This window comes from Syngnathus scovelli, chromosome 1 (genome assembly GCF_024217435.2).
Source record: "Syngnathus scovelli strain Florida chromosome 1, RoL_Ssco_1.2, whole genome shotgun sequence".
Classification (NCBI taxonomy): Eukaryota; Metazoa; Chordata; class Actinopteri; order Syngnathiformes; family Syngnathidae; genus Syngnathus; species Syngnathus scovelli.
The window spans coordinates 20858250-20883020 of NC_090847.1; the positions used below are offsets into that span (position 1 = coordinate 20858250).

Here is a 24771-nt window from a genome sequence, read left to right on the forward strand (position 1 = left end):
GCTTCATGTAGTCCTTAAAAACATATAACGTTCTGTGATCATTTTAAAATGCATTAAATTTTGCGTTTATATGTTATAGGCATTTCCTAAATGTATTCAGGACCCAAATATTTTAGACCAGTAGAATGGTAAAATCCGTTCTCCGGTTGACTGTGAGCCAGAGTAAAACCTAAGTACTCAAGTTATATGTTCTGATTACTTTGTACTTGTCAGAGCCCAAGTTGTATTGTTTCAAATGTGCTGCAGCTATTTGATGTACTTTTGAAGGAGTCCAGTCAGAAGACCATTGCAATACTCAAGTCTACCATATATATCTATATATATTTATATAAGCATGGATACGTTTCTTCAAATATATATATATACATATATAAGCATGGATACGTTTCTTCTGGTCTACTCGGACTTAACAACCCTTCAGTCTGGATAGCTTAGTCATAGATTATGCAAAAAGTGTAATTACAGACAAGAAAACTGTATCCAACTGGTAGGCCAATCTATTTTTTCAGAATTTTGCAGCCTTATTTTGTATATTTGATGATTTTCGCATTCGTTCAAATTTTGCAGGCTTCTTAACAAGTGGTTAGAGGTTGCTGGTGTTTTTTGCTTGACCATAGTTTTTGTAAATTCCTATCGTTGACTGCAGAGCCGGTTCAGACCTCCAGGGGGCCCTACGCAAAAATATGTCAAGAGACCAATTTTTGTCATTTTAATTTGTCACAGTACAGACAACAATTAAAGCCACAATACACATCAAATAAATCCATCAACAATCCCCACAGACATGAATTCAAGAACTAGCAGATAAACAGTCATACAGTAAAATGCTGAGCCTCATACACAAGGAAAACTCAGCAACAAATGTTTATATTTACAAAGTCTGGAGAGAAAATGATTTCCATTGGAATTCATATAACACAGTGTGCTAAGAGCAAAGCATCCAATGCAAAAATATGTTGTCATGATCCACAGCCAAAGCCCAGTCCAGCTGGGGAATGTAACCAAAAATCCCATAAAACCCTATTAAAACATTTTGAAAGCATGACCAAGCAATGCAATGAAATCTGTAGAAAAATAACCATACCTGCTGGAGTGTTACTTAAACTAGATCATTCACTATTTTGTAACTGAGGAGTTGACTTTCACTTTAAGTTAAATTAAAAGTTGTGTTTTGTGCATCTTCAGATTTGTCGCTAGCAAATTATCGAATTACATTTTGTACGATGACACCGCATTTAATTCAAAATACATGACCTCGCTCTATCATTGATTTGAGGTAATCCCTGAAAGCTTGAGAAAAATTGATTAACCAACATAGCGAGTCACCAAAACATCATTTTTCCATTTCGTTTTAATTTGACAAGATGTATTAATCAATTTGGACGGGCAGTTTATGATGAAGTAAATTGGGCACACTGCATTTTAAACACAACTGAAATAAACAGACTTATATATAAAATGACATTTTCTGAGTTCCTTCAAGGCCGCTGTGGAAGCATTCCAACAAGCCGAGGTAGCTGCTGCTTGAGTTGCAAAACAACAAAGAAATTGATTATATTAACAATAAATGTTAATCAGTCATGGAATTTGCCGGAGGCTAGAATATGTAAGATGTAATTTCATTTGACATTTTTTTTCTTTTCCTGCAACACTCGCAGGTGGCCAGGTGTGTCTTGCTACATGAGCACATTGGTAATGTTAATGTTCCTATGCTGGTTGATGAGTGTGACCCACTAAATATATTAAAAACTAATGCAAAGAAAAATATTTAATCAAGAAAATAAAATAGAAAATAAAATAATGAGGCCATATCCTCGTTTTTAAAAACATTTTAAATAAATATAGAATTTGAGCGGAATCATTTTGACCCCCAAAATAACACACGGGGGGTTTTTGAATCTGGAAGTAATCTACTCATTTTATTTGCCTATTGTAACTTACAAAGCCCCTAAAGTGTAATATTGTGAGTGAACGCAAAGTATTTGTTCTTCTTTCTAATCACCAATCCTCCACTTTTGTGTTGTAACTTTGATTCCAGAACAAAATATAGCAAGGTCAAATTCAGCGAGCACAGGCGATGGCGGGCATCTTGATTGAGTTACCTTGCTTTTCTTAGCTTCATTTTTATTGCACAAACCCAAATCCGTACAACCAAGGCCACAGTGAAATTGATTAGAACTAATCTTTCCATGCATTGTGAAGCCTGAAAGATTGGTACATACCTACTATATTAAAAAGAACAAGAAGTTTTATGAGTGAAAGTGGATGAGTTTAAATCACTTGGGGTGAACTGTCCATAGTAATGGAAAGTGTGGCAGAAAGGTGGAGAAGAGAGTGCTGGCAGATGGAGTGGGTGGAGAAATGTGGCAGGGGGGGATCTGCAAGGATGAAGGCGAAAGTCTACGAGGCAGTAGTGCGACCAGCCAGCTATGTTGTGTGGCTTAGAGACGGACAGTATTAGGAATGAACATATCAGAGGAACAGCTCAGGTGGGGAGACAAAGTCAGAGAGATGAGACTTGGCTTGGACGTGTGCTAAGGAGAAGAGGGAGGCCAAAGAGGAAATTTATGGACGTGGTGAGGGAGGACATGCAGGTGGTTGGTGTGTCAGAGGAAGATACAGAGGACAGAGAGAGATGGAAACGACTGATCTGCTGTGCCGAAAGAAGAAGATTAAAAAGAACATAAAACGATGAACCAAGAACTAGCTGCGCTGTGATAGGAGTCGCTAAAAAGACTTATGCTTGCTATCACACTGCTTTTTTCCCTGATGTTTTGCTGACTTGCTGTCATGTGTAGAAGGTACCAACGTAGGATGGGTCGTTCAAGTCAACTTGCAAATTTGCCACATAATCAAGATTGCTCAACCTTGGTCGAGATCAGCGCCCAACCAGTTCATTTCCAATCGAGCGCACTGCCGCTGACTCTGTAGCGGATTCACACAGGAACGCCGGTGTCATTTTCCACGTGGCTGACTAGCTTGGCCGGGTTGGCCTCGGTCCCATCCCTATGACGTCCCTCCGCTGGGCTGGAGTCCTGCAGTGGCCACATTTCCTGCCAGGTGAGCGAGGGCTGATGGATGGGGTGACTTGCTACCACTGGCCTCCGCTGCCTATAGTTGGCCCACACCTGCATCAGGGTCTCCTTGAAGGGACGGGTGGTCAGGGTGTAAAGGATGGGGTTAAGGGCACTGTTGATGGGCAGGATGAATATGACCACCCATGAGGTAATCGTGCCTACAGGGGCAAAAGGAAGGAGGTGGCACAAAAAGCTAATTAGGGATTATAAATATGGACTTACCTATCGCCCCATGTGGTCATTATGCCGTTTGCTTTGGAGGATACCGTTAATTAGGCACTTCACTCAAAAACAATCTGGCCACATAATGAATTCACCACATCCCAATAGGGGTTCTCATTAGGAAGCATGCTAGATAATAAATTAGCACTCCAGTTTACAGCCCCTAACCCATGCAAACACACTGAAAGTGGCTCTTGAAAGGAACTGAGGCCCTTTAGGACACTGAAGGTACACATGTGCAAAACAGCACTTACACTAATCCTTAAAACGCATTACCCTAACACCACACACAACACTTATCCTTAAAAAAAATAAAAACTTACTTGTACCCTTACAACCCTAACCATTAAAACCTCAAATTATCGTTAAACCCAAACAATATCTATTAGGCCATTCAACAATCCTTAAAAATCCTCATCTAACCTAACATGAATGCTGAACACCGCAACCTTTAGAACCCCAAAAAAAAAACTATGTAGTACCCTTTAATTCCTAAAACTGCGGTATACTATACCGGGAATCTCCACCTGCAGCAAGGACAGTATCTTGAGGACGAAAATGGGGATCCAGCAAAGCGAGTCTGTCATGACGATGGAGAAGAAGCGTTTGGCGATGGTCACCTCCTTCTTGATGTGGTTGCTGTACTTGGTGGTCTGCGTACCCGTGCGCTGGATGTTGTAGAACATGCTGGCGTATGACAGCACGATGATCAGGAATGCTACAAGGTTCAAACCTGTAGGGGGCAGTACAGACAGAGACAGTGATCACAGTCAAATGTTATCTGACCGTCAACCGTCTAGTCTCATCAATGAACCTTAACACCAACCCTTGAACTCCAACTCCTACCTCGAAGCCCACTCACCCAGGAAGATGACGATGGAGTAAACGTGTGCCCAGAGCGTCTCGGGCTGCTCCGAGTGCAGTGGGAAGCACACACCGTTGGTACCATAGAAGTTCCGGAAAAGCCCCTTGAAGGCCAGGGGCAGGAATGCCACCATGAAGCCGAACACCCAGATGCCCAGGAGCACCGTCACGGTACGGCGCCAACCTGGTGTCAGGTAACGGAAGGGGTACACGATGCAGATGTACTTCTCCAGAGTCAGGTAAGTGAGCAGCAGGACCGACACCTCGGTGGACAGCATGGCCAGGGAGCCGATCACTTGGCACTGGCCGCTGTCCATCCAGGCCTGGGCGTGTCGGTTGTATTCGCCGCGGAACTTCAGGTCGTACGCCCCAATCATGAACAGGTAGACGCCCATCAACCCATCTGCGCCTGACAAGGGAATATGGGATGAGTATTCACCAGTAATATCTAGCACGTAGTAGCGTTTGTCATTCATTCGATTCATGCGATTCGAACGGTGCACGGAATGAGAAGAGTCGCTTGCAAAAGTGTTCAGGCCCACAACGGCGCAAACGCCCATTTCTTACTGCTTTGGTCTGTGAAAATAGCAAAAGAAAGAAGCGGGTTGGTGATTAATGCTATAATGTCAGATGTCAAACAAATTAAGAAGGTCATGTCTGAATTCAGACCAAAGGTTGTGTGGGGAATCAGTGTAGCAATTAAAGACGGAGCTCCAGGTATGTGACAAATACAATAACCATATTAAAAGTGCAAAGGGTCAGAAATGTAACAACACAAAGGAAACTAATTTCATGCAAAGCGCTGACGGTAAAAAAGAGGATTTGAATGCAAGTGAGTAGTAAATGATATTGGATTGATGTAAGTCAGTAGCTTAAAGAAAGCCGTGTGCCCTTTTTAATTTTTGCTGGCACGTCATTGAAACTTGTGAAGAACGCCGTGCCGTTATCAGCCAATTGATGGCTTTTCGTTGGCAACACACATCAAACCCGCATATGGCGTTTAATGTAGCAAGAAATGTCAAGGTAATAGGGTTTAAACCGGATGTGCTACTGCTGGCCCTTTTTTTCCTTCAAAGACAGAGTGAAAAAGAATAAGCTGGGAAATGTAATAATAGAGAAAAGATAAAACTGAGTATGTTGAAGGTATGGCAAGAAAAGATATGGAGGAGGGAAAAGAGCTCCCAGATATTCGTCAGTCTGCCATAAGATAAACAACAAAAAGCATTTAGTGGAAATTCTGCAGAAATCAGTGCGATAAAAACTGGGAAACACCAAGAGAGAAGAAACCAGACTTGCATGCAATGCAGCACGTTACACAAAAGTTTCTCACTACCACTACAGCACCTTCCACCACAGGCGCAGTTAAGATTTCTTGCCTAGGGTGTGTGTGTGTGTGTGTGTGTGTGTGCGTGTGTGTGTGTGTGTGTGTGCGTGTGTGTGTGTGTGCGTGTGCGTGTGTGTGTGTGTGTGTGTGTGCATGTGCGTGCGTGTGTAGTGGTGGTGCATAAAGGTTAATTAGGGTTGATTATATCTTATAGTAACCACAAAACCAAAATTAGAGGTTAATTAGGGTTGGTTATATCTTATAGAACCCACAAAACAAAATCTATTTTACAAATACAAAAAAAGTCCTAAATTTGTCTTTGATACATATTTAATATACAGTCAGTGTGTTAACAAGGATGGATGTAAATGCTGAGGGAAAAGAAATCAGAAAATACCCACAAAGTCAATTATCTTTGGCAGGACCCCTCCGGTCCCCCCCTTTAGTTCTACCAGTGCTATCCACATGCTGCTTCACCTCCGAAGCAGGTCTGACTCTTTTATAGTCGTCTCGCAAGCTAATATCTAAAAAAATGTAGCCCCCATAGCGAGTTTTATGTAGAAGCATGAACAATTGCCTAGCATGTTATTGTACAAGATGATACAAATATTTCGAAGCAACAAAATCATTTCCAGAAGTCCTCTTTGTGTATTTATTCGAATCAAATGACCAGTATGACTTATGCCATTGTGCAACTGCTTCTGCAATTTAAGTGCAGAAAAATGTGTATACAATTTAAATCACAAGAATGCTGCGATTTTTGCAGACCACCTTCATGACTGAAATTGTCATTCTGTACAAAGGCTACTGTGATTACGATTTTTATCCAGATGAGGATAAAGGTTGAGACTGACAAGGAATTTGAATGGTTGACAATGACACAAATGAGCTGTCAAATAAACCAGTGTAAATCCCATACATAGATCTCTTTCTATGGGCACAAATGGCTAAGCGTGATGATAATCTGCATTATCAGAGGCTGAACAAATGACAGTTCAGAGGGTTATTATGTGCTGTAATCACACAAATCTAGCATTCTGCTAAAAATGTTCAGCTGTGGGGGCGTGACAGTGAAAAACATCTATTTTTGACTTTTTGGGGGAAGGGCGGTTCCATCCATCCATTTTCTGAACCGCTTCATCCTCGCGAGACATCAGTAATTTCCTGAACTGATGTCTTTGTGATAAAACATCATTAAAGACCTCTTTGAAAAACCAATTGCTCAATATATATTCACTTAGCCCAAAATAAAAGAATATTAGTTTTAACCTGGGAGGAGAAAAAAAATCCATTTGACCAAATTTTCCAAAAATGGATGTCTGCTGTTCTAATGGAATTCTTCCCTTCCACTCCCCATATGTAGAAATGAATATCTATAATTACGTAATATCCTTATATAACACAGCCTTATCATAATCCATAATTGAGGCGGCAACTCACAGCAGAGGGAGATGATGCACATGGCGTGTAGCTTGTTCTCGGAGCGAATGTACGAGCGCATGCAGATGACAAAGATGTTGCCAAAGCAAGTGGTGGCCGAGACCACCCAGACGAAGACCCTCAGCACGATGTTGGCCAGCAGGTCTTCGAAGGACGAGATGCCGTCCGTGTTGGGCTTGCAGCTGCGCACGTGAGGCGCATAGCCGCAATACTGGAACTTTTTGAAGTAGCTGCCAAGCACATGCACGCACACACGTGTTCTAGTTAATTACACAAAACATAAATAAACAACAATAATAAATTCAAAATAATTAGGCAGCCTGTTGTCGCAGTACATTAATTTCTTGTGGTGAGATTTTGAGCGATGACTGGAAAGATTGAACATTTGCGTTTCAATTATTTTTCCTAATTTTAAACATTACAAAAGTCGTCCATGGAGCAGTAGCTCAAACAGGACGCGGGCATTTAATTAATAACGTGTCTGGGAAATACTCTCGCTCAAATACCATTCAGTAAAGAATGTGGTGAGCAAAATTTCATGCTCACAGGCCACTTTGGATTTGTTGATGAGATGAAAAATAATAAAATACTAACAAATTTATCTAAAACATTGTTTATAGGAGCCCTCAAGGACCTGAAGTGGTGACCCCTCGATTACGTTGTCTTCCTACTCTCCTGATTGGTGGAAATGTTGTACAGATGAGCGAGTGAGAATGGCTTCAAACTCACATGTGGGTCAAGTGTTTAAGAGGCTCGAACATTCGTCGTTGGATGTTGGCAATTTCGATGCCCTCGATGCTTCTGGAGAAAAGAAAAACACACGGGAACATGATTTAGAGACAAACAGATGCAAGCATCAATGTATTGAGTGTATTCCTGATTAGTTTAAAGTTTTCCTCATTAACAAAATAGCAATTTTATTTTAAAATTAAGGACTAATTTTTAAGTGACCCCAAACCTTTGAACTGTAGTGTTTGTATATACTATAAATGTGTGTGTGTGTGCGCGTGTGTGTTAGACAAAGCACAACACTCATACTCACAAGGACTTCAGTTTAAGTAGCTTGTCAAAGTGGTCCACCTGCAGCTCTCTGATGGGATTGTAAGAAATGTTTCTGTAAAATAAAAGAAGGTCACCAGATCTAGCTGGTGGAAACATATCCATAAAGGCTGAGAGACTTGAAAGACATTTAAAATTTCACATTTCTAAGTTAAACAGGCCTTGGGTTGAATTATATTTAAGAATCCTTCAGATGGCTATGACGTTTTTTATGTGTATATTCATGATTGACATTGCTACCAAATTTCAAGTTGCTAAGAAATTGTCTTTGACTGAGAGAATGTATTAGATAACCCAATAAATACAGATAAAACTCACAGTTGAAGCAAATCCCCAAGAGGGAAGAAGAGATTAAGTGGGATCTTCATCAGTCTGTTGCTCGACAGATCCCTGTGTAAAAAAACAACAACATGTTACATCAAATAAATAATAAAACATATATGTTTAATGACTATTAAAAGTCAAACTCTTACAACTCTCCAAGCTTTTGGAGGACCGAAAAGGCTTGTTCATGTATGTAGCTGATCCTGTTGCGTTGGAGAACCCTTAACAATAAAAACCATAAGGAGGATTTATCATAATAAATAAATAAAAAAAAAAACAATAATAGATAATATAAGTAAAAATACTTCCAATATAACAAATGTGTATAATAAAATGTGCATTGAAGGATAACTAATGTAAATATGCACTTTAATTAATTAATAAAAAATGTGCGATCGACTAAGCGTGAACTTTACACATGTAAACAAGTCAAGGCAAATGTATTTGTATCTGTAAATCCTATAATAACCACTAAAGCGTCTCAAGGCACTTCAAAGGCCCACACATCATTAATTTTGAAATATGCCCTAACGATGAAAATCAACATTACGTACAAGACTGTCAGCATACTGCAGGAGTAGAACGACACATTCTCCAAGGTCTCGATCAAGTTTCCCTCCAAATCCCTAAATAAAATAAATATAAATATGATGCACATATGAGTAAATACTACATCTCTCTCTCTCTGGGTTAATAATTTTTTTTTTTTTTTAAAGGAATTTAACTGATGACACAATTGGCCACATGGCTTCATCCAACTGTCTCCGATTCATCTTTTATTCCCTACACATTCAGCTTATTGCATTTTCTGGTTTTGTGGCGGCTCAATTTTCTACCCAACTTGCACCAGACAGTGTGATGATGACTTTTTGCACTTACAGCCAGTTGAGTCTGGCCATCTCACGACAAATGTCATCTAGCTTTGTCAGAGTGTTGTTCAGCAAAGCCCTGTCAATCAAAGTGAGGACACATAATTCAACTTGTCATACAAAATGATGCTTTCAAGGGTCAGTACAAAAGAAAGGAACTCACAGCAAGACCAGTGAGTTGAGCCCTGAAAAAGCGTTGGACGAGATGTGATGGATGTTATTGTTCTCCAAGATCCTACAACACATAATTTGTCTATCTGATTGTATCGTTGAGTGCTAAGAAAGCATTCCCTCCAGTGGAAGGGAATGAGTGCTATTCAACATTCAGCGGACATACAACCACTCCAGTTTATGCAGGTCCCTGAATACACCGGGCATCAGCATGGAGATGCGGTTGTAGTTCAGATATCTACAAAAAAATACATCAAGAAATAATATAAGATCATATTTGAAATGTAAGCATTTTTTATGAAATCTCTGAGCTCTACTATACCATAGAAGCATGAACACTCCCTGCTTTTATTTTTATTTGTCATCATTTATTATGTGGGAGAAAAGCCCTGCTGTTAATCTTTGAAATAAATGTGAAAACCACAATTAAAGGTGATTATTTTTTTCCCATTAAGTCAAAGTTAGTGTTGTGGCACGCAACATATCGTAAATAGATTAAATTAAAAATTAGCCCTGGAGCCTCCTGCTTTTTTTAATTCTCATCAGGATAGACACACATTTGTTTCGACAGTATTGAGGCCCCTCAAAAAAGGGTATGCTTGTTAAACAATGAGAAATTCCTTAGATCAAGGCCAAAATGGCTGCTTGAAACAAAAATTACCAACTTTCTGTTCAAGTTCAGGCATGGGTCTTTGAGACGTGCACTCAAAATGTCGAGACTAATATTTAAAAACTAAATATTCATGTTTTTTTCTGAAAGGGGGTAGGGGTTATGCTCACAAAAATGAAATTAATTAGACAATACACGCTTGAAAATCTTGGGGATGTTTTGTTTTGTTTTTTCCTCTGAGAGGAGCTCTGGAATTCACCCTAAATAATTACGTTCAACTGGAATTGCAAACTTTCTGTTCAGTTTCTGACGGACTGACTCCTCAAGACTTTTTTTGTGCATCTTTCCATAAATGACATGCCAACCCAATTTCGTCTCCATCAGTGAAACTGTCTAGGGCGGATTGCTATCTCGACTCTTCAGTCTTTAACAATGTCCCCGGAATTGTTTTTTCATGCGATATGATGAGACTTACAGCCTGGTGAGATTGTACAGTCCTCTGAAAGCAGTTGGGCTGACATCTTCGATCTCGTTGTGTTGCAGATATCTTAAGAAACACACACACAAACCAAAATACAAGATGTACGAGCACATTGGAGAAACTGCACAGTGTACAGTGTATCTGGAAAGTATTTTTTATGTTACAGCCTCATTCCAAAATGGAATAAATTCATTCTTTCCAAGGTCTCGTGAAGGATTCTCGCATATGAGAAGGAACATTTGGTCTTTGGCCAGGTGGAAAGCAGCACTCATCAACGACCATCAACAACGACTCTAAGCACACAAGGATTGGCTTTGGGACAACTCCGTGATTGTTTTTAAGTGACCTAGCCAGCGCCCAGATGTGAATCCAATTGAATCAGCTCTCTGGAGAGAACCGAAAATGGTTGCTGGCGGCAATTTCTGCCAAAATTACACTCATTGAGCAAAGGCTGTCATTACTTATGTACTTGTCGTTTAAAAAAAAATGTCATTGTTCAGGAAAAATCAATCCATCACATTTTGGGATGTAACATAGAATGTGGGAAAAAAAAAGAAACATTGTCTGTGAATGTTTAATGCTATTAGTTTCCGATCACCCAATTCGCAAATCTCTCGCTGTTTTGGCCTGAAATGGAACTGCCTGGAACAATTTTTGCGACGCATTAACGAGTGCAATGTGAAACTCACAGTTTCTGCAGGTTATGGTAAATGAAGAAAGCGTGTGCTTTCAGCTTCTGCAGGTGGTTCCTCTGCAAGGACCTGATAACACGAGACATACGCACATCACTGTACGCACACACCGTGACAGCTCGCACGTCGCAAATGTATACTGAAAGCTGATTTTATCAATATTTGATATTTGACGGATGTTTCACATGTCAAGTTAGATTTTAGAAGGCACATGTGGTCTTCAAAGCAATTAACAGCGAGCGCTCCTTACTCACATCATGGTGACGTTCACAGCCACCACCGGCACGTCGCGGAGCTGCGTGCCGTCACAGTCCAGCTCCAGATCCCGACACTGGCACAAGTCCGGAATGAGGCCAAGCACTGGTGGGAGGGAGAATTTGGGTCAGTGCAATCATATGTGTGGTAAAGGAGGAGCCAGGGTTGTTAGCATTTATGGAGTCTTCAATGCATTTCAACACAAACAAATACACAACAGTGTATTCTGAATTTAACAAAGCGAGGCGAAAAATAAAAAAGAGAACCCACGGCACATGTTGGATTTTGTTCTGTCACTGCGGTTCGGCATTCCAAAGTACTTGTCAAAGAGGTGCGGCCATCCGTTGTTATCTCCTGAGGAAGGATGAGAAACATTCCATCATTTTCAATTTTCAAAAAATGCTCTTTGCTGTCAAGTTCTCTAACAACTGCATATGGGTCTTTGATGTTTACCAAATTTACATAAGATCTTTAAAACAGTTTTTTTTTTTTATGTAAAACTCATGTTAGGGTCTGTGAAGACTAATTTATCTTCTACGTTTACAAGCCCAGTTCAATAGAAGAGTCTTCTTTGTTGACAACTACATATGTAAGCATCACGAACGATTCTAAATGCTCTTTGATCTCTTGAAACATGCAGAACATGTCTGAATAGAAAATGATCTCTACCATATTATATGGAGGGCGACTGTAGTTCAAGGTGAGCATCAATAGAAATCACTGTCTGCCGTTATTTCTGCGGCGAGGACATCTTTTGTCTTCATCTTGGCTTTTTTATCGAGTGCGTCACCCATCACGCCATTCACATTCATCGGGTTCCCGTCCTTCATTTCCTATCCGCCAACAATTAATTAAAGCCCAGAGCGGGGCGCTTCAATTTGATTTGTGCTTTGACCACAGGGACTCAATGCATGATGAGCGATTCAATAATGTGTTGGAATTTTTTTGTTTTCGAGATTCCAGATTGTCTTTAATGTTAAGAACACGGTTGGTAAACGGAAATGTGAAATTTTACATGTACAGTACTTTATTTCTTTTTGAAGAGGGGAGCTGCTGTGCCTGATACCCCCTCTCAGGTGGATCCTGAACCCTGCTGAACCCCTTGGAACAATCTTTCAAAAACCTTATTGAGCCAAGGAAAAATTTACGTTTGAAAGATGGATGGCGTACCATCCAAAAGTCACAAATTGTATATGCACGAACATTACGACAGTTTCATTTCAATTTACTCCGAAACTCAGACATACTCCATTTGAAATGTGGGTCATTCTTCAAAAGCATTTATGGCACTTTTCGATTGCTTTATTCTTTTGCCGTTCATACAATTGCCTACGCTTTAACAAGAAAGGCATTTTTCCCAAAGAATGGATCTCCTTGAAGCGAGCCATCATTATGAGAAATGCGGAGAAACGCACAATGAGCGCAGGAATATTTCAAGAAGTGAACAAAAGACTTTGCTGGCCACCGGGAATTTTGCATGTTTGATACAGCAATGGCATTACTTGTATGGATAACCCAAGACATGTTCCGTTTTTGTTTTTTTTTCTCCATGATGCAAGGCATGCATAATCATAGCATCTAAAGATAATCTGAATGCGGTGAAGACAATGCATTTGCCTCGCTAAAATTTCTTCCCTGGAGATGTAAAGGTTTTATCTCCTTATTTATTGCTGCGGGGATCTCAAAGCCCATGAAAATTGAATCTTGTGTACCAACATTCACATGCATACTAATTTATTTGTACTTCTTATGGCTGCAGATTACAAAGATGTGAAAGGCATGCAAATATACTGAATAACGGAATTATTTTTGATGTGAACAAAAACATGTATGTCAGGTTCATTTGATGATTTTAAATGGTTTTTGAACTACTCAAACAAACTGCATTTTCTGTATTGCAAATGTACGGTACTCAGCAAAATCATACCATTGGCAAAGAAAAAGTATCTCGTGATTTTTAAAAACAATACAATTGGTGAAGAGAAAGGTAAATACGCAATCTAATATTGGAGCTTGAACTCATGTAAACAATTAATTTAGTGCAACTGGATTTTTTAATTATTCTTTTAACTTTTTAATTATTTCAAGCACTCGGAAATTAGATTAGGTTGTCTTAATTACTTACATTCCCTAACATCTGTTTCGTGTAGTTAAGGTATTAACACTCTCGTTGCTACAGTGATAGCACTATGGGTATTTTTAACAACGAAATAATTTTATCCTGACAAACAAGTGATTCAATGAAATAATAATTTTAGACTTGGTGCCTCCACTTAGCAGGAAAATAAAAGAACCTTTGACCCGCCTAAGAATAATGAAAAACACCAAACAAATTGTAATCAAGCGTGAAGTTAAAACAAAAAACGGATCTGAATTTGTCAGTGCTGAATAGGCTGAAAAATTATTCAAATGAAAATTGAAATGTCGTACAATACTGTTGTCAGATCGCTCCATTTGGGTCCTTCGGTACTGTCTTTCATATATATTCAAGGTTCATTTTCCTCGATTTTAGACTAACCTATAAATCCAAAACCTTCACGTAGAATACATTTGAGAGTATATTACAGGGCTATTCGCTTACAAATTCAGTTGGTCTAAATTTTCAACAGAATAAAAATCAGCCCTAATGGTGAACTTTTAACATGCGTGGGTTCGCTGTAAACGCACCAAAAGACTGAGCAGTATGCAAGTGATTAAAAAAAAAAATCCCAGAGCCGGCCGGCTTTGCCTTATTGTTTTGCTTTCTGATCACAAGTGCTTTAAGCAGTGCTTAAAAAGAACTTTGCCGATGTATTCCCGCTTGCTGCCTTTAATGTCTTGCGGCGGCCTGATGGCCGAGGCGCACGTCTTCATTTCCATATTGATGGACAAGTGCTGCGAAAACAAGTGCTTGCCTTGAATGAAAGCGTGATAAAAAGGTACCGACCGCTATGCAGCCGCATCTGCAGGGATAACAAAGAAGCATGCTGTCGTTTTTTTCTCTTGATTATAATCTGAATTATAATTTAGGCTTTAATTTCTGTTGTTGCCTTTATCAGAAACGGCATCTTCAATCAACCTACGTTTTTAAAACATCAATGACAAGGCTCAATGAGTTTTCTCTATCGTCCCGGTTCTGTCAAAGATTTCACTTCACTGATTCGCTTCACACTGAGACCTGATTAATCCTCTAACTGAGATGGATCAGACCACCATGGAAAACTCAATCTGTCGTCGGTAGGACACATAAAACAAAAAAAAAAGTTATTACCGCTGACAGACAGATTTGTTCGGCATGGACGGCTGCCTCTTTTTAAAGTCGTCATCATTTTTAATATTCATAAAGACGTCAGACTTCTTGAAAGTTTAAGCATCGAGAACTTTTGGATGGTTTCTTTTCTGCATCTGATCGATGAGCTAATTTTTCTTCAAATTTCTACTTTTAAATTGATATGTTCATCAAATTCTAAAGATATAAAAGCACAAAGAGGCTGACGCACCAAACCAATAACTGAAAACAAAGAGGTGGATTATCTGCGGAAGCGCTGGTATGAAACCACGATTTCTGTTTTACGCAAAAACTCATTCCACTTGATAACAGCCTCCCCAAACATACACAGACACACACACACGCGCATACACACATACCACCACTGCGATCCATCTCTCAGGAAAAAAAAAAAAAGCAGAGGAAGGCTACAGTGTTCCCCTTTGCGAAACATGTGAAAGCGAGTGAAAATGAGTGCAGATGAAACATTCATGGCTTCCTTGCCAAGCACCTGCTCCTCTCACTGAAATGTGATCATTACTCTAGCTGTGGATAATCAGATGAATCTTCATCGTAGATTCACTTTCGACCAATGCCATCTTTTTCAAAAATTATGAGAAGAGCTGGCCGACGCCTCGGGGGACCATGCGTTCATATCAATTACCATGTGGGTTTAGCAGGTCAACGGTTAAGACGGTGGAATCACAGCAGGAATGTTCCAGATGGCAAAAGTAGCTTTCAGCTCAGCACTACCATGAACTCGACTTACATACATGACACACTTACATGAAATTTGAAAAATCCAAGGAACAAAAAAAAGGGTTGATGTTAGGAAAGCGTATTTTCCTGACCTTAAAGTTTGAGTCTCAATGAAACCAGAGCATACTGTAACTCTGTAAACAAATTAAAAAGACATGATAGCCTTTGATTTGTTTTTGATGCCTTTTCAAATATTTTGGTTCAAGGGTTAACGTGTCTTTGATATGACCTAATACTTCAAAAAATCAAAGAAAATTACTGTCTTTTTTTCAAAAAGACCCATTCAAATGTCTTGTAAGCATCAAAGACACTTCAGTCTAAGTCAAGTCAAGTCAAGTCAAGTCAAGTTTATTTGTATAGCCCTAAATCACAAACAGTCTCAAAGGGCTTCACATAGCCAAAATTGACAATTATTCTCAAAGCATCCCCTGATCATAAGCTCCCAAAAGGGCAAGGAAAAACTCAAAAAACCCCTACCAGGGGAAAATGAGAAACCTTGAGAAGGGACCACAGATGGAAGGATCCCCCTTTCAGGATCACCAGGTTATAATGGATGCAGAGAGTACACAAGTAATACATAACATGAAAATCAATGAAAAAAAAATGGATGTCGGAGGTGTCCTCGATTGTCCTGGCAGTGCCCTCAAGGGGGCCGAGCCGCAGCTCCCCTAAGATCAATTGCCTCAACTAATCCTTGTATACATTAAAGACCATTTGGTCTTTGATGCATTTTTGTGAACAAAAACAAATTTGTCTTCAATGAATATAACATCTTGTAAATATCTAAAAAAAAAAAAAAAAAAAAAATTGTCTTCTTCTGTCCAGCTACTCAAATGTAACTTTTATGGACTTCAAAGATCTTGGACAAACCTAGTGTAGTTTCTGTGAACATCAAAGATACTTCAAATATTCAATTGCCCTATCATGTATGCTTTTTAACCGTCAAAGACCAGATGGTCTCCAATGACATTTGGACAACATCAAAGAAGTTAGTCTTCAGTGAATGTAGCATACAGTACATATTTTCTAAAGATGAAAAACATTCTATTTTTTTTTTTTTTATCAAATGAACCCATGTTTTAGTAACTACATTCACTGTACATGCGTGTTTTTCTGACCATCAAGGGCCAGCCTCCAATTACATGCCAATCGACCGAATCCACAACCCCCTGCAAGTATCGTTGGACCTCAATGACATGAAAATATGAATCACCGTAAAGCCTCATCGACCTCACTGTGCCTTTGCTGCTTTTCTCTGGGAACATTAGCGCAGCAATTTCAAAGACCAGATTCAAGTGAGCAGTAGGTGTCCACGCACATTACGGGATTAATTTGAGTGGGCTTGGTTAGGCCCCCTGAGCATTTTTAGATTGGGGAGACACCGTGATCTTTTGTCGCAGCATGTTAAGTCAAAATCAAAATGTGCCCTAAAACTAAACCCCGGCTGTCTTTTGTGTGAGTCGCTGTGGCGATATACAGGTGGGATACAAATAAGTGACGCCACTTCAAATAGCCTATGAAGAATGCAACTGGAGACTTTGAAGGCATAGAAAGTCATCAGTTGTTTGTTTGTTCATTTGTTGATCCAACCCGCTTATCCTTTCTTTCTTTTTCTTTCTTTGAGAAGACAAACGTAGAGGCAAAAACGTTTTGTACTTAGTTGAAGGCAAAGAAATTATTTTTCTTGGATGTACTGTATTGATTTTCTTTTCTCAAACAAACTGGAGACAAAAGTCAAGGCAATAAGAACAACAAAACATCCCTTTAAAAATTGGTGACTGCAGAATTTACAGCAGACTTCATTGACCCCCATGGAAATCAAAGTAGTCTGTGGAAAGTTGATTTGAGAATATTTTTCTCTGTATAGAAATGGAACTTAAAGCAAGCAATGCCACAAACAAGCGGTTCGTAAATACATTTTGATGACTTCAGGTGTGTGAAAATGTCAAACCAAAATGTCACATCAATCTATGCTGTAATTGTATTGTGAACCATGTGTGTGTGTGCGTGTGTGTGTGTGTGTATTTATGTAATTATATATATCTATATCTATATCTATGTATATATACACGTATATATACGTATATATATATATATATATATATATATATATAGTATATATTTATCTATTTATTTATTATATTTATTTATATATATCTATATATGTATATATAGATATATATATACATATATATATTTCACAAATATATAATCTATATATAATATATATAATCACAAAAATAAATGTAATGGATGGATGCTAGATGTTTGGAATCGATGCGAGACCAATACAGGGAAAACTCTACTTACGAGGTTGTAGGTTGAAGCAATTTTTAGAATGAATGCAAAATGTAAAATTAATGTTTAAGAGCTTTACCTTGAAAGACGTGACAAATTGCTATAGAAGTAGGCGCTTAAGAAACAGCGAGTGGGAGGGGGGAATCATATACAGTTTGCTTAATTCCTACATTCGATACACCCTCTTCTAACTATGCTCGATGTTATTTGCACTAGCTTTCTTAGGAGTGACAATAAAACTACGGAGGAACTATGGATGAACTTTTCAATATGATAACTCGCACACAGGAACACTGGAGCTGGCCGAGTGAAGGGTAGAAACACGCACACAGGTCACAACGTCACCTGACACGCTCTGACAATCGCTCACAGGTTCGGATATTGAATTTGTTTCGTAAGTAGAGGTGAAAAAGTCTCAAGGCTCCCGTTCGTATCTCAAAACGTTCGTAAGTACAGCATATCTGTACTCACATTAGTATCGATTCTATGAACTCTTGGATCTATCCGTGCAGCTCCGACATAGATTGCGAGATTAAACATGGCTTTGCACATGACACCACCCTGCAAAAATTAATCATCATCATCACTACTTAAAGGTCAGTGAGAAAAAAAAAAAAAAAAAAACCCTCCACATCCATCACATTTGGGAGGGATAATTGGCCTTTCATGCCGAAGGCGGGGAAATTCAACAAGCGTAATTAATTCACTGGTATGATCAAACCTTCAATTAACTGCACTGACTTTGTTTTAACTAACGGGAAGAAAAATTAGCCTTCGGTGCCTTTTCGGGAATGGCTTGTTGATGCTTTTTGATGGACCCATGCTTGATTGACAGGCCAACCAAATTTCACATCAATAAGTAAAGGTTTAGGGGAAGAAATTTCAACATTGAATACATTTATTGAATTTACTGAATTTTGAATTTGCTGAATTTAGAGTTTTAAATTAAGCCTAAAATGTCTGCCTCAAACCAAAATAACAGACGCCTTTTGTTACTCTGGGCATGGCTTCCAGAAGATTTTTGTGAATCTATTCATAATTTCACATTTGTTCATTGGATGCAGAATTTTCAAAATAGTGAAGTTTCTACATTAAGAGTTCATTAAGAGTTGCATTAAGAGAAAGACTAAAATGGCGGACTTCTTATGTCTTCCCGGGGACGTTATTGTAAGACTTTTTTTAATGCTTGATGTCATCTTGCATATTCCCACCTGTTTCTTTTTGAGCATGTCTTTTAAAGACTATTTTTGTGGGTCTACTCATAATAAACATTCCCACCAAATTTCATGGCGCAAAGTCAAATGTTTGAGGGGCTGATTTTTCAAAATTGTGGCTGGATTGAGAGAGCTGATCGTGAAGGCAGCTTTGTCCCTTGTCTTCACCTCCTTTCCAAGTGTGAACACAAAAAAAAAAACTCGAACTCCCACCAGGCTGCAGTTTGTTGTTGTCAAGTCAATGCTGCCTGCCCCCATTTTTCTACTTAACAACCTTGCCACCTTCTGTCTATGTACCTCCAAACCTACTATTTACCTATACAACCAACCTACTGGCATAGACCACTTCCGACTACTTACCAACCAGCCTACCTACCTGCTTGCTTACCTACCTACCTACCTACCTACCTACCTACCTACCTACCTACCTACCTACCTACCTACCTACCTACCTACCTACCTACCTACCTACCTACCTACCTACCTACCTACCTACCTACCTACCTACCTACCTACCTACCTACCTACTATTTTATAGTATTTTCAACTCTGCACTCTGCCTATTTGCCCTTCCACCAACCAAACCCATTTACCTATCAACAGACCTGCGACTGACTTATTTACTTACGTACCAAACATGGGAAACTGTAACATGCCTCTGTCTGACATTTAGTCTAAATAATACTCTAAGTTATTACTTGGTAGACGTTGATGAGAAACCTCCAGAGAGACAGCTGAGTATCATTTGTTCCATTTATTTTTTTTGCCACTGCTACAATCTAAACACACCTCCAAATGCGCATTTGGAGAGACAATACAGTCCCTTATAGAGACGATCAATAGGGTTTTATGTTCCTGTTACCAAGCAGCGGGATATAACATGCTACTGTGACATTCTGTGCAGGAAAGGCTAGTTAGTTTCTGACACAAGCAAGAGAGGATAAATACTGAGAGTACGAATGTCAATGTATACGTGTAGGGTCAACATCAGTCATACAAAACAAACGATGTGTCCGACTCTTGTGGTGAATTCCAGAATAAGAACCAGGAGCCAGTAGTGTCTGAAAGATAAAGCGTTCCCTTACAGTCAACCTGGGCCCTAATGCTAGGTATACTCCAGTTTCCATTTTGTTGCATCTGACCGTCAGTCTCCTCTTATATATGTTTTCTTTACTCTACAAGCTCTCCTTCAACCCAACAATGTACCTATCTATTTCACAATTTCTTGCCTACTAACCTAATTAGTGTACCAACCAACCTCTTAACTAATTTATATACCAAGCAACCTGCCTAGCTATTACACCCACGCTCCTACTTCCTACCTCATTACCTGCCTACCTGGCAACCCATAGGCACAGTGTTGCACTTGTTGATCAACAAGAAGGAACACTAATGTGAGTGAAGGAGGGATCAAAAGCTTTGGCTGAGTTAATTACGGCTCAATCCGAGCACACAGATGAAATGTGATGACACATACACTGTATGTGGGAAAGGAAGTGGTTAGCTGGCGGGTTAACTGGCTCACCGCAGTTCTCCTCGTCCGCTTGGTTCCCACAGTCATCGGCACCGTTGCAGTGCAGCACTTGGGGTAGACACATGGTAAGGTTGCCGCACGGGAAGAAGCCAAGAGGGCACGAGGGCGACACTTCCGTCACGTTAGCGGCTGGAAAGTAAGCAGCGATGAAGGATAAGTTAGTAATCGGTAGGCATGTACGTAAGCAGGAGTTTGTCGCCCTATTGCAAAGTATTATACAACACAGACATCAATAATATTGAAGGAAATATTCTCAATTGGAGTAAAATGGCTTAAACAATCCAGTTCAAAAAATGCAGTGAGACCGATTGTTGTGGCTGTAGTCATGCAGATCTGTAATTGATTTGATTCCCTCACTGCCACAAACAATCAGTCCAATAACAATATTCCACTTTACATTACACTTCTCCGAGGAAGCAGTGCACATACGTATGTGGCCCCGGGGCCTTGAATTTGACACCTGTGCCTTAAAGGGTTCCAAGCTGCAAAAAAAATCAGAGTGGTGTGAAACTGAACATCCAATTTGTGTGCTTTAGAAAGCCCCTACCCCAAGAGCTTAAGCTATGAATGAAAAAAAAATCCTTCTAGAAACGTTGGCAGAATGGCGAAGCAGCCCAGTAGTGAAGACATCTGCATGCACTCCCTCCCTTTCTAGGATGTGCTCACTCTTCAAGAGTCCGCAGGGTATCGACTCAACCCGTCTCAACAAAAGTGGCGAAAGTCGCCCCCACGCCACCCAAAGTGGATCCAATTCACACGCTTTCAGGCCGCTTTGTATTGAACGTCGCTTTTTGCCCTTTGAGTGGAAAGTCTTACTTTTATAAGTGTGTATTGATTGTTGTGTGTATCCATCAATAAAGTTTATTAACTCTAAAGGCCATCTTTTAGCCCTCTGAACGGTCAAATAAGTTAAAGAATTACTCTCTCATTATGCTGTATGTCCTGTTGAGTCGAGGGGGAAAATATAGATTTAAAATGTCCCATGAGGAAAAAAAAGAAGAAAGAATTCCTTTTGCTGGTTTGATATACTTGGGAAAAAAATTATCAATGTTTTGTTTATTTTCAATTTTTTTCATCTCCATTTAAGCTAACTAACAAAATCATCAAGTCCACAAAACAATTCATGACTTGTCATTTCTCTATCTGAATTTTCCGGGCTGTTTTTCTACATTACACTCATTCACAGGAAAAATAAACATGTCACTACAATTAGTATTTCCACCACCGTCTTCTGTATTTTATGAGTCAAAAAAGATTGGAGAAAAGGACAAGGAAGTTTCCAGATTACACTGAAAATGCTTTTCCCCCTCTATTGACGCACAAATTTCTATGGTCAACTCAAGGTCTTGCCACCAATATTTGCTCAGCTTTTCACAAGCCTGTTTCTGCACATTACTGCTGCTAAGAGTCCAAGCAATGCCTGAAACCTCAAAGATTGGCCTTTTCAACATCCAACGACCTCATCAGCAATCTTATCATCTATCTTCATCCCCCTCCCCGCGCTTTCTTTGTGACATTAAGCAGCCATGAGAGCATCAAATTGTGCACTCAAAAGCTCGGAGATGAGCAAGGATGAAAGTGTTACGGCATCCCGCTGCTTGTGCCGTATCGGCAGCATTGTGACGTCAAACAGCGACATTCTCTGCAGGATGCATCTCCGGTCTTTTTTCTGGCTGTATTGATGAAAGCGTGGTAATAAATTGTAGAATTTGCAAACATTTTAGGGTGTGTAAAAAAACAAAAAAAAAAACAACCCTAACCCACGACTGAAGGCAAGTAAACTTTTATCAGTTTACATTGGTTTTCTTGACGTAGAAGCACAATGCTGTCACTATTGCATCATGATGCTGCTTTGTTATCCACTTATAATACACCCCACGGAGAAGGAGGAAGAGGAGGAGGAGGAAGAGGAGGAGGAGGAAGAGGACATTTCAATGTTTGCGGGTACTGTGCGTGTTTACGTTGTTGTTTTTTTAGTACAATACTGTTCAGTCCAATTCTCTTATGAAAAATCCAAAGCACTACTTTTGTCACGATGGAGCTCCTTAATTCACTTACACATAATTCCTTGGCACCAGCATTCCACAAGATGGTGGCAAAGCACAACTTTTGTCTGAACAGAGCTCCTCAGTTAACTTCAACATTAGCTTGTGGCACCCAGATGCCACAAAAGGGTGGCAAAGCACTGCTTTTATCCAAACGAAACACCTCAACTCTCGTCAACATGATACCTTGACAGCAAGATGCCACCTTAAATGAAGATCAGATTGACTTAAAGATAGTTCCTTGGCACCAAGAAGCCACGAGATGGAGGCAAAGCACTACTTTTACTGTAGTACCATTGACACAAAAGTATGTATTGGGGTTATGAATTTAGTTTGCAGTTTTTAAATCACAGCATTTCCAAAATGAAAAAAATGAGTGAAGTTTTACAATTGAAACCAATGGAGTTAATGTGAGAGTGGCATTAAAATAACAGTGCTGCACATTCAAAATCAATCGGAGGTCTGAAGTGGCATTGAACGGCAGGATTTATCGGAAGTATACACTATTTAGTCGAACCTGATGCGGTGCCTCGAGGTAATTGTGATGCAGGTGGTCATCACACATTACAGTGCAAAATCAATAGATCTTAAAAGACTTAGCAAGGCCTAAATGTATTTTCAAAAGCAGAGGTCTTGACAATTACGTGTTGTTACACCCTTCAAACAGCTGGGTTAAAAATTGGCCCGACCCACCCAGGAAGGTGGATGATCAATTGAGCCCAACTTTGGGTTACTTTGGTATCAATTAAAGCATAGGTGTCAAACTCAAGGCCCGGGGGCCAGATGTGGCCCGTCACGTCATATTATGTGGCCCGCCAAGACAAATTTTGCATTGACTTTGTATCATTACTAAAATTATAAATTGTCTTCACTTTTTATTACCATTCATCTTTTTAAACAATTTGAACAGTTTTGACTAGTCCCTGATTCCAAAACTAGTTATTTATCAGTTTGCCGTGTAGCCTATACTGTAAATAATAAGGCATTGACAGTCAACTGTGACTACAATGCAGCCCGCGACAAAAATGAGTTTGACACCTCTGAATTAAAGACAAGTGAAAAGTTGAACTGACCCGACAAGACGCAAGCCACAATAAGGAGCACATAAACTTGCGCCACGCCACATGAATATCCTGCGGGGAAAGAGATCATCTCCATCAGCAGGTTGTCGGTTACAAAAAAAAAGGGAAAAAAAAGTGGAGAGAGCAAGTCGGCGTGACTCGGAGATGAGAAACGACACGGCTGCCGGTCGGTGCAGCAACCTGCTGGTTGAGTGCAGCGAGCGATGTGCGCACTCGAGAGAGTGTGAGGGAGCAGTGACGCACGAGAGGAAGCGCAAAACACCCTGGGTGGGTGGGTGGCTGGCGGTATATGGCTTTATTGGAGGAGGGGGCGTGCAAAAAGGCTCTCCCTGCCGCAGTTACATTAACTCCTGCTCACTGTTAAAATATCAACACCTCTTCCTTTCCTTCAATCGGGAAAATAAAATATATAAAAAAAAAAATCCCGATAAGGAAAATAAACAATGCATTTTGTAAATGGCTTCCTATAGCCTAATCTCTTTTTACCATGAGGGTTTCAAGAGAGGTTACATTTTTACCCCAAATGCATACAGAAAAATGAATGCCTCCCATAAACACTGTCAATATTTAAGCATTTAAAGATTTGTAGCATATTTCTTTCACGTTGTAAACCAGCCTTGATAGCTTTGACGTCAGGTTTAAAAAAAATAAAAAAATCAGTTCCACCTATAAACATCCCTCAAATACTAAATGCATGATCCCTGTTCTCCAATCAGGAAAATAAGAACGGCTCACAACGTATGTTGGAATTGACTTGCTTGAATTGTGAAAATAAGTATTCTTCTAATGAGAAAACCATCTGTGAGTACTTGAAACAGTCTCTTGAAAATGTTTGGTATGAATATCTTTGAGTGACACTGACAACTTTCCATTGAAAATGCAATATCCTGCCTTCAATGGGTTCTATGTAAAGGCTATCTTAAAGACAATATCTTCCGTCAGGGTTTTGATGTGGCAAATTTTTTGGAAACACCCCAGAAATGTGAGGAGAACAAAAAAAAGTCTGTTGTCGGCCTGGGGCAACATTTCATTCAAGTCGGGTGGCGGGAGTCGGGTGAGCTCTGCACCAGTGTTAGCTTTTCAATTAACTTTCAACACGCGCCCTTCCTTGTTGGAACAAAATCAACGCTTTGAGGGATATCTAAATCTGATTGCCTTTTTTGTTTAACCGCGGTTGGGGATAAGACGTCCCACGATTCCTTTA

General features: G+C 39.7%; 1 protein-coding gene across 2 annotated transcripts; it reads right to left on the minus strand.

The window, feature by feature from the left end:
- Nucleotides 1–695: 695 nt before the first annotated feature.
- Nucleotides 696–23783, minus strand: rxfp1 (relaxin family peptide receptor 1). 2 transcript variants are annotated; one of them, XM_049748239.2, is made up of 18 exons: nt 23559–23783; nt 20432–20569; nt 11659–11742; nt 11388–11493; nt 11131–11202; nt 10436–10507; nt 9517–9588; nt 9343–9414; nt 9190–9258; nt 8865–8936; nt 8460–8531; nt 8305–8376; nt 7970–8041; nt 7657–7728; nt 6928–7157; nt 4162–4572; nt 3814–4032; nt 696–3235 (listed from the first exon to the last, which is right to left on the minus strand). In XM_049748239.2, exons 1-18 carry the CDS (start codon nt 23641–23643, stop codon nt 2937–2939), a joined length of 2289 nt encoding a protein of 762 aa, XP_049604196.1. In that variant the 5' UTR covers nt 23644–23783; the 3' UTR covers nt 696–2936. The 2 variants fall into 2 exon arrangements, with proteins under 2 accessions (XP_049604196.1, XP_049604202.1); XM_049748245.1 differs by having other exon boundaries at nt 3013–3235; nt 3827–4032.
- Nucleotides 23784–24771: the final 988 nt, after the last annotated feature.

Excerpts from the sequence above, each read along its gene's own strand:
- rxfp1 (XM_049748239.2), bottom strand. The coding sequence starts at position 23,643 with ATGGAGATGATCTCTTTCCCCGCAGGATATTCATGTGGCGTGGCGCAA. Across the intron at positions 20,570-23,558 it reads TGTGGCTTGCGTCTTGTCGG|CCGCTAACGTGACGGAAGTG; the intron begins GTCAGTTCAACT and ends CTTACTTTCCAG. Across the intron at positions 4,573-6,927 it reads GTGCATCATCTCCCTCTGCT|GCGCAGATGGGTTGATGGGC; the intron begins GTGAGTTGCCGC and ends TTCCCTTGTCAG.